This window comes from Ammodytes marinus (genome assembly GCF_949987685.1).
Source record: "Ammodytes marinus genome assembly, chromosome: 14".
Classification (NCBI taxonomy): domain Eukaryota; kingdom Metazoa; phylum Chordata; class Actinopteri; order Uranoscopiformes; family Ammodytidae; genus Ammodytes; species Ammodytes marinus.
In genome coordinates this window covers 29736952-29752139 of record NC_137218.1, presented here as the reverse complement: position 1 = coordinate 29752139, position 15188 = coordinate 29736952, and the positions used below count along the sequence as shown (strand labels likewise).

Here is a 15188-nt window from a genome sequence, read left to right as displayed (position 1 = left end):
TGTAATATTCTGAATCTTTAGAGTCAAGACGCAGAGATTGAACAGCCGCTCCATTCAGGTGGTGGGCTGATGGAAATAGGCCTAATAGGTGGACAGAGACACCTAAGATGAAATGTTTTGCCCTTGCAAGATCTTTGCGCTTGCTTTTTGGCACAGTTAATGTAATGTGAGCTTTTAGACACATCAATGCTGTATGGGTACCGTCAGAAAAACTGATATTAAGGAATGATCCAGACAATTTGTAAAATTATTTATGTAAAATAAATAAATAAATAAAACCTGTAGAACACAATGTGCAATCGACTTTGATTGTTCCTGTGTGGGCTGTGCTTGCATGTTTTCTAGTTTTTTCATGAATAAAAACAAAAAAGTTTTTATAAACATCACCCTTTTGTTTATTTTTTTAAATCGCCACTTGCATCAACCTGGAAATATATTTACAGTAGGCAGCCTGAGCCGATAGAAGAGAAGGCTTTGGGGGAGCGCTTATTGAGGGGGCAGTGACCCCCCGATGTGCCAGCAGCAGCATCGTTGGAGGCGGAAGCAGCACTAGGCTTGTTTACAGGCTTAAATAAGCGATATGCTACACAAAAAGTTGTGTAAGACGTTTTTCGACTGTCACGCTGTTGCAGCCACATTGTTGCCTAACCTAACCAAAACATTGCATTTTGGGGCTACTTTTAAGTTTTACATCTATGCTTATGGAACTGGTAGCATTTTGCCCACTTCCCTGCATCAGCAGAACAGTAGCGCTTGCGCTCTTGTAATATTTGGGGAGGACGTGCACGCTGCATCGTTCCGACCAGCTGATGTGTCTCACACGAGAGTGAGACACATCTTAGCTACAGGCGTGGCCTCAACATAATTATCTTGTTCCCATGAATTATTAAATTGTGGCCACAACATATTATCTTGTTCCCACAGATTAAGTTGTGCAAACATAATTGTTTTCCCCCCCAGATGTCACCAAAGGGGCTCCGTATAAATATTATAAAACTTAGTTGAAAAAACTGCTTTTTACTGTCTATAACGTTTGCCAGGACTGAAGTAACATAGTAAGAAGATTGAGTGCATTTGGGTTGCCTGTGCCTTTAAGGTCCAACCTTAAATTGAATACATTCCCGTTTATTTCCAAAATTTCTGTTAATTCCCATAAATTTACATTCATTCCCATGGAAAGTTTCCCACTTTGAAAATTCTCTGAATTTTGCAACCCTGGTGGTACCTAATTATTCTTTCCCCCATTACTGCATACCACTACAAGCTAATTTATACAACTGCTTATCATTGTGTAAACCCCCAAAAAATGACTACCCTACCTCAGCAATATTGGAGCCATTTGCCTGGAAAATTGAACTGTCATTGAATTCACTGGGAGAAACACCTGTGAAAATAGAAGTTTTGATTAGTCATGATCAGATAATGACTAGGTATAGCATGGTAGAGCATGGTGATAAAGTCTCAATTTGCCAAAGGTCTTCACATAAATCTTGTGTGTGTCTCTATTTACATGCTATCATCAGTCTTACTTGTTTGATCCTCTGGAACATATCCTGCGTTCCTTTTACCCTGTTTCTGTTCTGCATTGACACCACCTATCTGGCTCTGTGTACGCACTCTCCTGCTACACACAAACATGAAATACAATAGGTAATTTACTGTATGTTAACATACATGCCATTATTAGAGGTAAAAGGAATCAAATCAAAATATTCATAATTATAGTAGTTTTCTTACCTCATTTCATCTTGGTAGTTGGCTTCTGGAGAGGATTGTAAAATAACAAATGAGTTCATGTAAGGCATACCACGGGGTGGGTTGAACCAATCACTTAAAACTTTCTGCCCATTGCCATGTATTGAAAATGCACTGCAGTCTCATTTTCGTTATGATTCTTCAGCTAATCCTGCCCTCAAACAAAGGTCAAAACTATGACTATTGTGATTTTTGGACACAAGTTTTGTTAGACTGATATAATAGTGGAGGTCCTGGGAAAGTTTTGTATGCGCTGATCAAATTCCTTTGTGATTTTCTCTACTTATGACATCTATTGCAGTATGTCCGTCCTGGGAGAGGGATCCCTTACTTTGTCAACTCTCCCTGAGATTTCTTCAAATTTTTTTATCCCGGTAAAGGGTTTTTTACTAGGAGTTTTTTCTCAGCCGAGCTAAGGGTGTAAGGGCAGGGTGTCATATTGCATCATATTGTATGGAATGTAAAGCCCACTGAGGCAAATGTCTATTTGTGATATTGGGCTATACAAATAAAACTGATTTGATTTGATTTGAGATATTCTCCGCTAAATGAAGCGCATACAAATCTTCTTACCCAGGACCTAGACTATAATGAGGGCCTTACGTTTTTCTCCTCTGCGCTTGTAGCAGAAGAGGATTCCGAGAATGAGCAAAACCAGCAGGGCTGAACCTCCGATGGACAACACCACGGCTATCAGCACGGTCCAGTCAGGAGGCTTGGGAACTGTTACAGGAGACAGAACATATCAGAGAGGATTCAGAGTGGAAGCAGCCAGAGCATGTTATCATCCAATGAAAGATACTGAACACAACCAAGTGTTCAGTATCAAGTGTAAAACAGTGTTCCCTATTTATTTTGGGGGGTGTTTTTGCCTTTATCAGGCATGCAAACTCATGAGCCATGAAAAAGGTGAGAAGCCCGAAAACAAACAACGGTAGGGGAGTCTGGGGGCATCCCCCCAGAAGATTTTTTTTGTGATTTGAACATTTAAGAGAAGTAATTTGGTGTATTCTGGTGAAGAGAATTAAGGACAAAAAAAACGTTGTCAGATGAATAGTAAAATGAGCAAAACAAGTTAGTCAGCCAACCTTCTTGACGTTTCCAATACAAAGTGTGTAGGTAGCCTATTTACCAAGAAAAACGGTTAAAAACAGCTTAGAAAAACGGTTAAAATGCTGGCAAAACCAGCTTTAAATAAGACAGAAAATAACATTGAGCCTCAAATCAATCACACCAAATTCCCTTACAATAAACTAACTATTTATATTGTGGCAAACAGGATTTGCCTTATCTTTGTTACACAACCATCAATATAACACAATACACTCTGTCACCATAGTTAATCTCGTGTTCACGCGCACGCAAGCACACACACACACACACACACCTCAGTCGTGCGCAGGAACATAATGGTGCAAAATGAGACGATAGTGGAGGAAGCAGGTGAGTGTGTTGTTTCGGCGCTGATCTGCTAAAATCACTACATGCACGGCCAGAACACCACGCACCATTCAAAAACCGTGAAAACAGCAATAGACAAAAGCACATTATTAACTTGAGGTGACACGTTAATCTGCAGTGACAATCCGCCAACCGCGGCCGTTAACCAGCATGCGCATAAAGCAATGCAAATGGCTGTAACAACGGTTGGGAAACTCCGTGAATTTATTTAAAAAGAGATTCACATAAACCGAGTAGGCACTAGGGTTGCCACCTTGGATTTAGGAAAAAAAGGGACACTTGATGTTTGGGGCGGAGGGCTCGGCCATTATTAGGCTACCAGTTCAGACTGCCCAGTGTAATGACCTATAATAACCATAAACACCTACAGTGCTTTTTACAGTAGGATATATAAGGAGACTGAGGTGGGAACCCTGGACCTTGTAGGGTGGTCCGGGGGAATGCTCCCCCGGAAGAAAAATATGCAACCTTTTAAAGTAAAATTCATCAATCTGGTGCACTTTGAGAAGAAAATTGCATGCAACCAGGCCCATAGGCCCAAGGGCTCAGGGGGGCCCTAAGCCAGAAATACTGATATTAACTTTACATGTCGCATTGTCAAAGAGCTCAGTCACTCATGTCAATAACAGGGTCCAAAAAGGTATCGCCTAAAATAAGGAAATAAATCATCATGGGCCCCTCAACTAGTAGGTGAATAATAGAAAAGCAAGTGCAAAACTAAAGCATTATTAGCTCTGTTTTAGGGGCTTCATGAGGGGCCTTGAAGGCCCCCTCACACATACAGTAATAAGCTTTCTATGTGTAAATTATATACTGTTCATAAAAAGTAGCTATCCACCCTTTATCTGTTGAATAGGGATAGGGAGGAGTGGGGGAGGGGGGAGCTTTAAGAGTCTGGGCCCATTATCTAATAATCCGTATATGAACCAAATGGTTTCCACAATCTTTTTTTCTATTTTCGCCGGGAGCATGCACAAGCATTATTTATAAAAAAAATAAAAAAAAGTGGGGGGCCCCACACTGGGTCTTGAAACGGGCCCCGAGATCGTTGAGACCGCCCCTGCCCGCTTGTCGTGCCCGGCCCCGCTCGCCTCTCCATTGAGAATGCATTAGTTGGTGCAACAAACTCGGCCCGTGTGAAACGGCCTTAACTACTGAACGAAGGAAATCAAATGAGGCTTTGGCATTTCCCCCTAAAAAACGGGACAAATTGTGTCCCGGGAGAGATTTATTTTTTCCCGGGACAGCTGGTGAAAAAATAGAACAATTCTGGGAAAAACGGGACGGGTGGCAACACTAGTAGGCACATTAATACGGTAAAATACTAGTACTGCGGCTACTTGAACGCTCCGATGACTCGGAGAGAAAAAAAATGTAACTTTCCTGCAGACGCTCTGACTGACTGATGTCACAGCCCCTCAATGACAAACACTGTTTCTGATTGGCCAAATGACCGTCAAAGCTCATATGATGAGGAGTTAACATCCGTCAATCATAGTTAGTCACTATGGTCACCAGTGTTGGGAATAACGCCGTTTAAAAGAACGGCGTTACGTAACGCCATTCTTTTTTCAGTAACGGGGTAATCTAACTAATTACTTTTTCCGCCGTTACACCGCCGTTATCGTTACTGAACGTTAAATGCGGTGCGTTACTTTGAATTGATTGAATAAACGGTGTAATCCGAACGCACCCCTGGCTCCATACTACACAAACTGCTAGTGAGGAGACCGGTGTGTGGATGACATTAGAACTGTCAGTTAGCGCCGTCACGTCAGCGCCTGTTTAGTGAAGTTTCTTTTTCTTTCTCTCTCTGTTGTGTGAGCTACGAGCGTGCACGTTGGCGCAGTAACCACCTATCAATCCACGATTGAAACGTGCTCTCCCTGAGTTTGTTTGCATCGCCCTTGTGAGTAAATGCATTGAGTTTCCTGATCTCTATAAATTATAATTTATGCACGCTATTAAACGGACGTGATTCGCCGGTTGCAACAGCTGTTTAGCGTGTCATCACGAGCCGAATATTGCTATTGTTCTTTTCCTGGGATCTGTATGCTGCTGTGCTTGTTAAAGAAGGAAATAAACAGCGGATACATCCTTACTCCTCCTCTCATCGTCTCATGCTTCATAGTCTGACGTTTTTGGCCTGAAGTGGTGTTTTAGCTGACACCCCTGAAGTGAATCCAGTGATATAGCAGATCAGCACGGTACATTCAGCAGTTTCCTCTACTACTTTTGTTGAGAACAAAATACTGCAGGTGCAGGATAAACCTCTTGCTGTCTGTTGATGTGCAATACATATTGAAGGTGATGTAGCTTACAAGTAGGCCTACCTGTCTGTTCTACTCATTTCAACTGACTTGTGAAAACTGCTCAGAAAAATCAAAATTTTGACATATAGCAACTTTTTTTTTTACAGTAGGCTAACGCAAATAGTTACTTTCCCTGGTAACTAGTTACTTCTATTATAAAGTAATTCAGTTAGTAACTCAGTTACTTTTCGGAACAAGTAGTGAGTAACTATAACTAATTACTTTTTTAAAGTAACGTTCCCAACACTGATGGTCACTCCATGTCCATGCTCCGCTCCGCGCACACACACACACAGCTGGCCATCAGACCCCCCCCCCCTCCAAAAAATATTTTCTCAACGAATCTCCACGAATCACATAGATGGCCAATTTTGTTTCCAAAACGGCGAATTTCGCCGAAAGGTGACGAGTTTGCATACCTGCTTTATTTGATAGTTGAACGGTGTGGGGGGTAAAAGCTAAAAGCTGTCTTTCCAAGTTCAGACCGTGATTGTGGAACATATAACATGAGCATGACAGTGAAGCGGGTCTGATGAAGCTAGGGATGCCACAAAACTCAATATAAAATTAACAGTACAATACGTTAACCACGTTTCAATTCTCGCTTGAGAATTGTGGCAATTTTGGTTTTGCAAAAAATAAATTAAAAAATCCTGTAGCCCAGGTTTCCATGCTTTGTACTCTATCTGAATTGGCTGTATCGGAGCTCTAGACTAGAGGAGCTCATGAAAGCAGCATGTGTGCATGCTTCCAACCTCACACACCAAGCGAGCTCTCACGCAATTTGGCTATCGCAGACATATTTCAAGGCTGTATTCCAATACCCATACTTTCTGCTATATAGTATGGAAGAAAAAAGATTTAGGATGTCCCAATTCTTGTGGTCGATTTAGTATGCATACAAATACCTGGCTGTCTACTAGATCCGGCAGATATTTGTAGTGTTGAAAACAGCATCCTATTTGGGCGATTCTGACTCACAGTCCAGTGCTTACCGGTAGTGACGTCACATCGACGGAGCGAACAACCGGGGATGCGACGGATATAATAACAAGAGGCAAGACCAAGACGCAAAGTTATGATGAAATAAATAAGTAAAAGTATGTCCCTACTGCATCCTTTATATCCCCATAATAGCAGATGTTGCGTTTGTTTTCTGCCACAGTTCAGTGTTGTTTTGGCCGTAATGCTTTACAATAAGGTTTTGACAGTGACTCTTTCTTCAGTCGGAGCTGCAGCGTAACAACTCAGGGTAAGCCTAACCACCTCCCGAGCAGGTTAAACTCACGGCGTATTTTGCCGCAGTAACTGACTCTCGGTTGCGCTGAACCTGCTACCTGAAACGGAAAACCCAGAGTTTCCACTAACTCAGAGCGAACAAACTCTGGGCTGCCTCAAAACCAGCTACCTGAAACAGGGCTCTGGCCCTCATCTCCAATAAATTCCCCTTCATATACTCCTGGATTCCTTGTAGTCAGTGCCAGATCGTACTTCGCCAACCTACGGTATTTATACGTGCCTGGCTTCTGTACATGTTTTCTCTCGTTGCCCACTCTCTTGTTGTTTTGCTACCTTGTGCTTACTCTGTTTTTTTTCTTTGCCTACAGTTACCCAGATCACTCCCTGCAGCCTGCCTGCCTGCCTGTCTCACTCTCACCCCGGCTTATTCATTCCACTACCTGCCATTCCCCCCGCCTCGTTACTGGTATACCAGAATAAACCATTTTCATTAATCCTACTCCTGTCTCTGTCTGCTCTTGGGTCCAGCATCGTTTAATCATAACAGAATGTACCATTTGATCCTCTGCAGCTGTATCTAAAGACACAGACAATGTGGACCAGAGATACATATTACTGATACTTTTACTGATTGCCAAGAATATAACTGTCTGTCTATACTTTTTGGATTTTTTATTTAAATTATTATTATTATTATTTTGTAAGTTATTTATTGGCTTTATTTATTTTTGTTTATGTAAATTTAAGTACTATTTTATTTTTCTTACTATTTCCTATGGTCAATATGGGATGTCCTGCATCTGTGTATGTCCTGTTTTGTGAAAAAATTAAATAAAAAGAAATTTAATTATTACAATACTTGGTTTGTGTATCAAAACAGGCACAACAAATGACTTCCCCATCAGTCTAAGCTAACCCTAACATGGTAAACATTTCACCTGCTAAACAGCAGCATCTGCATGCAAATATTGTTATTGTGAGCTTGTTCATGTTATCATTCAGAACAGTACAGTAAAGCCTCAGATATAGTGCAGCAGTAGACTGGTTTTATTGTTCTTACCGCTTGTAGCATACTACAGAACTAAAATGCAATACCCTACTGTTTGTGTCTTCAATGTATAATTAACTAAGTACCAACAGCGTTGGATTTTTCCAAATTTGGAGAGCACAAAGGCAGAAAGGCTTTGCCACTCAAATTGGTAGAAACAATGTTTTCTTACCAACCCCCAAGAAGACGGAGCTGGATTCTGGTGTTGTAAATGTAGGTAAAGTGGCCCGACACTCCACTGTGGAGCTTCTCACTGCCTGGAACCTCAGCACACTGGTGGAGTTAGAGCACCCTCCTTCAGAAACGCTACTTGTGTTGTACAGGCTGCTGTCCACCTCTCCACCATTCTCCATCCAGCTGACGTTAGCTCTGGGGCACCAAGCAGCCACCACACACTGGAACTCAACCTGCTGGTCCTGTTCCACTGTCACATTCTGACCCAGGATGTGGACTGTACCCCTCTCTGAGAAATAATGACAGGGATAGAAGAGAGGTGAAGTTCTAAATTCTTGAGAACAAAACCCTACATCTCAATGGGATAACCGGTAAAGTTTATATATAATAGATAAAGGGTGCATGTTAAAAATCATACAAAGGTGAGGAATACAGCATGTCTTTTAGGTTCTGACCGAGTGTTCAGCTTAGTTATTGCATTATATAGTAACATGTAGTGTCCTCATTAGGTTGCTAAATGCTAACATTTCGGAAATAACAGTAAAGAGCAATACTTAAAATGAAACCAATCAGTTAATAATAAATATATATTCTATATATATAGTAGATATTCTATATTTTCGGCAAAGGCTGATGCTCAGAGCGAGTGGCCGGGCCGGGTCCTTCCCTGAAGCGGCGGCTGTGTGTAAACACCAACACAGTCTCACTCCTAGAACGTCAAAGTGCGACTGAGTGCCAGCGCCCTTTGTCGTCCTTCACTGACGTGAAATTCACCCTTGCCGTCGTCTGCTGACGGAGAGTGGGTTCAATTCACTACAATGTACTGCCATACCCGGTGATGTTTGACGTTGTGAGCATCTTTCCTATTGGATAGTTTTTAGGAAGATTTTCTGTGAAAATGGTGGACATACTTTTTATTCTGGGTGGAAAACATGATATTTAATTATAGTTACGCCATTAAAAGTGTTTGTGTAAACATTTTTAGCGAGAAATGTGCATTCCACTTTCATAATCTTTGCTCAGTGAAAGTGTAGGATGTTTAGTTTGATAGTTATGACGAAGAATATTTCGCGTCTCGACAGAAATATAATAACATGGTTGCTATGGACGCTGAGACCAGCAGCTCGCGATCGCATGCCATTTGAATCATGGCGGACAATGCTTCTCCTCTCATCGTCACCAGTGCATTTCAACAGGGATATTTTTCATGGCTTTCAATACCGGTAATGTATTTTAGTATTTTGTGTCGTGCTAAAATGCACGCTATTCTTTTCTGTACTCCTGGAAGCAGAGAACAGCAGCTGCATTGTTTTTTTCCTTGTTTTTATTAATTCACAAACTCAAAATTACTCAAGATTTTTTTTAAACGGTCCTTTGTAAGCTTAATAATCCATCTTTACCGTTTATTTTTCGCTATTCTACCACGAGCGGGGCTCCTATTAACTGAACGATCGCTCTCTATAGTTATTAATCTGCAAACGTTATTTTTATTGTTATTTTTTTTTTGTGAGAGCCGATTTAGAGCAGTAGCCTAATGTTGGTTGGTGAGAAGTACCGGGAGGGGGCGATAATTAAATGTCATTGTCAACAACTCCCCACAAGCTGCATGAAGAAGAAACGTGGAGTAAACAAACCAGAAACAAACACATTCCGGATTCCATCCATCGTGCGCTCTTTCTGTCCTTTCTATGGTTGATTAACGTGGCAAAACGTGTGCTGTAGCTTCGTTTTAGGATACCTGTCATTTTTGTAAATGTTATCTACGTTTCATCTGACGGTAGGCAACCGAAAGTAACTATCAAAATAATAACACTAACAAGTCCGCTATTTTAGCTTTAAAGCTAGCTGAAAGGCAAGGTAGCCTATTGAATTGATAATCAACCTATATATCTGTAATTCAGAAAATGTAAAATAACCACTTGCACTTTCTTTGTCTTAACACTGTCTTGCTTAGATTACTCCTTATTGAAAACTATTAAGCAAGTTAACAGTGTGGCTTGTTTGATAGTTAACTATATTGTAGCCCAGTAGTTTAGCATACAGGTTCAGGAGTAATGTAGAAGAATGTCTTCTTTCAGACAGACAGAGATTCAGACAGTTCAGTAGATTCTGGCATCCTGGGATTAAGTCTATAATGCCTTGTTTCCACAGAGTAGGTCATCATGGAGGATGTGCTAGATGTCGGGCTTTTGGCTCAGTTATCAAAAATGTTTCTGGGAGAGTAGAACATGGGCTAACATTCTGTTTTCATTAGGGTCTGAGGAACCATATAAAAAGCAGAATTATTGCCAAGAATGCAGATCCTTGTTCGTTGAGTAGATCAGAAAAAAAGTAAAGTGTTTCGGATTGTCGTCCTGTTGCTGTCTTATCTAGATACATTTTGCATGCAGACTCCAGGAAGAGGTAGCTGTGAATCATGTAAGATATTGTACAATTTATTTCAGATAGAATAATACAGCGATAGGGTAGTACAAGCAGCAGAGGGCTCCGGCCATATTTGTACCTGGGCCACTGCATAAAAGGACTAGTCTTATATGGTACTCACATTAACAAGTGAACCACCGGGGGGCGCTGTTGAGCAGCTATGGGGTGAGACTAGTGTTGTTTTTGGCGGCCTGTTTTAAGTTTAGTTTTAGTCTAGTCTTTGTGTCAAAATGTCATTTTAGTTTGTATTAGTCTTAGTCACGTTTTAACTCTTTTTAGTCTAGTCAAGTTTCAGTTGACTAAAAGTCTTGAACTTTTTAGTCTTCTCTTAGTCAGAATTATCTGGGACTATTTTCGTCTAGTCTTAGTCAACAAAAACTGATGACATTTAAGTCTAGTCTTAGTCAATGACATTTGTATTTTAGTCTTTTTAGTAATGCAATTATATTTAACCCAGTTAATATAGTACAAGTACCTAGTATAGTACAGCCAAAATCTAAATGTTCTTTAAGTCCCCCATTTCACAAGTCAAACAAGGTTATCTTATCTTATTATATTATTTTTACCTTATAGACTCAAGAATACATGCAATTCCAGACACGGAAGACGCTTTGATTGAATTTACAACATATTTATTTGAGCTACCAAACATGTAAGAATGCCGGATTCCTCAACCTGAACAGCAGTCTGGTGGAGCTCGGACAGCTTCTCTTTGTTTTTCAAAATCTCCTGTCTAATGACATACATTTACATAAAATAAATAGGCCTAAATAAAATTGCTTCAAATGACAATGCCAGAAAAAATTTACATTACATTCAAGTTTAATTAAGAGAAAAAAGGTTCTTGAATGCTAGAGCTACAATAACATAATAACAAAGTGCAAATAAAATGTTTGTGTTTGACTTGTATTGCTTGTCAACTGAAGTCAGATTTTGTATTACAAGATATAACACAAATGGTTTGAACCATGAGATTGGAAGCACAGACAGCATACAGTGGAATTCGTTGACAGAACTTATTACATGGCACTTTGAGAATCCTATGTAAATCATAGCATTCTACAGGTCTGTTATTTCCAGCAAGACATACCTCTGTCAAGGGTATAATGACCGTTGCTAAGGACCTACGTCATAGTTTTGATGGATAGACGTCCACAAACATTGAGGACCTTAACCAGAGCAGTCTCAGTGCTGTGGTGTTGTCGAAAACCTGACTGAAAGACATCAAAGCAGTTATTCATTGCTAAGTAGTTATTTAGCTGATGATGAACAGCTTTTTCAATGATCTTGCTTAAAAATGGTAGGTTGGATATCGGCCTATAATTGTTCATGAGTGATGTATCTAGATTTTTCTTTTTTAGGAGTGGCTTGATGACAGCTTGATGACGCATCCGCCGTGTTGATAAACATATAAGGGGTCTATATACGAACATGATAAATATAAGATACAAAAGATGAGCTGTAAACAAAAAATAGCGGAGCCAGGCTAGATTGAACCATTCTCTGTGGACACACTGTTTTGGACGTCGTGAGAAGATAATGATAAGTGTCATATTTGACATAATAATGATACAATTAAATTTAAGGGGATATTGTGCTCCAGACATTCTATTCTTAATCCATAACATCTACAATTTTAAATATCGACATAACAGCAGTTACTATTGCAAGACGGTCTTTTGCTCCGCTTCTCAAGAATCACTGATTTCTGCGCTTCTGTCCCATTTTTTCCCACCAACCAATTTACATCAGTAGTCAGAGGCTGTGTCTTGATTCAGAGACCACGCACTTGGTAGGACGCAGTCTCGCGGTCTATGAAGGCTATAGCCTATGAAGGCCGATTTTAAGGCCGGTTTTAAGGCCAACGAGCCTTGTTAAACGAGACGGTCTCCGCAGGTCTCCGTTTACGAGCATTTCCGGTTTACGTAACAAGCCGTTACCTTGCGTGACGACTCGCCGCTCCTGTGCTGCCTAGCAACCCTGATTGCTGCCAACGGAGACAGCCCTGTCAGCGGAGGAAAAAAGAAAAATAAGTTGTCTACCAGACGAAAAGAAAAAAAAGTACAAGAAAAAAAGAAAGGAAGATAAAAGTTAAGAAGATGGAGCAACACGTTGCTGTTTTGTTATTTTTTATTTTATTTTATGCAATCTCTGAAAAAAACGCAATGAATCTTGGGATATGTTGGGCCACGAAGGATACATCTGATGCAGCCTTCAAAACTGCTTCAAAACCGTGAAACGAAGGCTGCATTTCACGACCGCATATGAGGAGCCTTGCAAGGAGCCTTGCAAATGGGACAGCCTTTGCGCGCCCCTATGACGCAATCGGTCTTCAAATGCAGCCTACGAGGCCGGTTCCAAGACCGCAACCCCTGAATCAAGACACAGCCAGAGTGAAGGCCGAAATTCCTCCCGCTGCCTGTCCGGTCCTTCTCCGCTCCATCACGGCATCGGAGCTGTCAGTGGGTGAGCGTCCACCACCTCCGCTGCACCGTCTCTCTGCTCCACTGCTGCTCCAGCTGTCCGCTGAAATACGCACTTCTTCTATTTCTGCCGGATTCCTGAGCTCATCGCATCAATTTAGCACAGAACACATCGAGAGAGGCAGGACACAGGCGCCGACAAAACAATAAAACCTCCGGTTAATTTTTTATATAAGACACTCGGTGTTCACTGCAGATAACAATCCCAAAGCAGAGACACATACAAGCATGTCCACTGTTCTTTTACTCGTTCGGATGGGAACAATAACCTTCCGTGCATTTGTTGTTGAGTAAATACCACATACAGAATCATATCGAGCGTGATCGCCCGTCACCTTTAATTACCGCGGGAACTCCTCGGTCTCGCGACTAACAGCTGTCCGGTGGCGCTGGCCGTGCCCGCTCTGAAAGCAAAACCGTAGGACACCGCACGCGCAGCCAGTGGAATTCCTGGGTGAAGTGTCTCCACATCTATTTGATGATTCCTGTTACTTTTCATCTAATGCCATCTTTAGGTCTAAATTTGTCTTATATCAGCACATTCTTATACCTGCTTTTCAGTAAGCCTCGGGGGACTGTGTGGATCTGATAGACATCCAATGGCTGATGGCCCAGTGTAGTTGTTTTTTGCACTTATAAAATTGTTTATTAGACATCTGAGGAGAACTTTGAATGAATTAGACAAATAGAAGTGCAGCCTGGTAGATGTAACAGACCTTACCCTCTACGTAAAGGTGTGCCGTCTTTGAACCAAACTTCCCCTGCACTGTGCAGGTGACGGTCCCAGCCTCCCTGGTCACATTGTGGATGGTGAACTGCACACAGCTCCAGTCACTGGAGCAGTTTGAGGCAGAGACCCGCTGTGAGGCCGAGCTGACGGAACCGGAAGAATTGACTGTGACCAGCTGAAATTCTCCCAGTTTCCAGGTCATGATCTGCCATTCCCCCTCTACCTTGGCTGTGAACGTCACATTAGAGCCTCCCAGCACGGTTGAGTTAAGCGGCTCCAGATCGAACGTTGTTTGAGACACAGCTGAATAGAAGAGAGAGAACATGTCATATGTCTAGAATGGGAGTTCATCTGAGAAGAAACAGAGAAGAAAGACATATTAGGAGCTGTTATTTGTGTTGAATGCCTGATTATTGGCATTGCTATTTATAGTCAGGTTCCTTATGCCTCGTTTCCACCGAGTAGAGCACATCGGTTAGGAGCGGCTCGGCCCGCTTATTTTGGCTTTTCATTTGCCAAAAGTTGGGTAGGGACAGGAAATAAGCCGCTCCTATTCCCGGTACTCCTCCCTTGGGGTACCAGCCATCTAAAGGGTGCCGAATAGGTGGAGCTACACACTGCCGTCCGTTGATTGGTCGAAATAATCATTTCCGCAAACCTCGCCCTACCAATAAGGGTATAGGTCGGAGGAGGAGGAAACACCACCCAGATTCTTAAAAGCAAGCTGAGGCGCTCCGACCCGACCTGCTCTGCGGAAACGAGGCATTATAGTCAGGCCCGGATTAAGAGGAAAGAGTACACTAGGCATACCGCATTTTTTCGGGCCCCCTCCAAACGGATACTTCACGATTTGGTGAAAAAACTACATACATTTGAACTGCCACAAGAGTATTATGCTCATTCATTTGTTTAAGAGTTGCGCGTTTGTAAACGGGAGTAAAGAGAAACGTAACCGTGTATGCAAGTTCACGTCTGTTCGTGAGCTCAGTGCACGAGCATTTCTGTAAGGTGCATGCAGAGTCCAGTGTGGGAGCAATTTTTCAAACTGGATGAAAAGCAGTGCAGTGCAATGCTTTATTCAGCATAAAGTTAAAACGCTCGTGCAAGCCTGATCTAAACACAAAAGCCTTGCGCGTGCGAAGCAGCGATTCACCTGGTAAAACCTGGCGTGGAACTCTGTGGTGGGTAATGGCGACATCGCCGGTGTGAGCTGCCGCACAGAAAAACTCTGGTTTGACGGCTAAAATAATAACCGGGGAGCAGAGCCGGCCAAAGCCTTTATAAGGCCCTAAGCCGAATTTGATTAGGGCCCCTCTCTCCAATGTTATCATGGGCAAATTATTGACTATTGTTAAATGTCATTCACACACCCTTAGTGAAAATAGTAGCCAGCCAAGATCCTGACTTTCCTAGGGGGGTCCGGGGGTATGCCCCCGCGGGAGATTTTTTTACCTTTTTAAAGTGAAATGCATGAATTTGGTGCACTTTGAGAGGGAAATTAAGAGGCTAAATCTGAGGAATTTTGTGTGAGCAAATAATTTGGAGATACTGGCTCGAATGAA

General features: G+C 41.8%; 1 protein-coding gene across 1 annotated transcript; it reads right to left on the bottom strand.

Moving 5' to 3' along the window:
* Positions 1-437: 437 nt before the first annotated feature.
* Positions 438-14824, bottom strand: igsf5a (immunoglobulin superfamily, member 5a; the record flags this gene model as incomplete). Its single annotated transcript, XM_080041508.1, has 8 exons — positions 438-566; positions 1320-1384; positions 1530-1624; positions 1738-1762; positions 2359-2478; positions 7988-8278; positions 13618-13960; positions 14780-14824. 8 exons carry the CDS (start codon positions 14822-14824, stop codon positions 438-440), a joined length of 1113 nt encoding a protein of 370 aa, XP_079897634.1.
* Between the last annotated feature and the right edge of the window lie 364 nt (positions 14825-15188).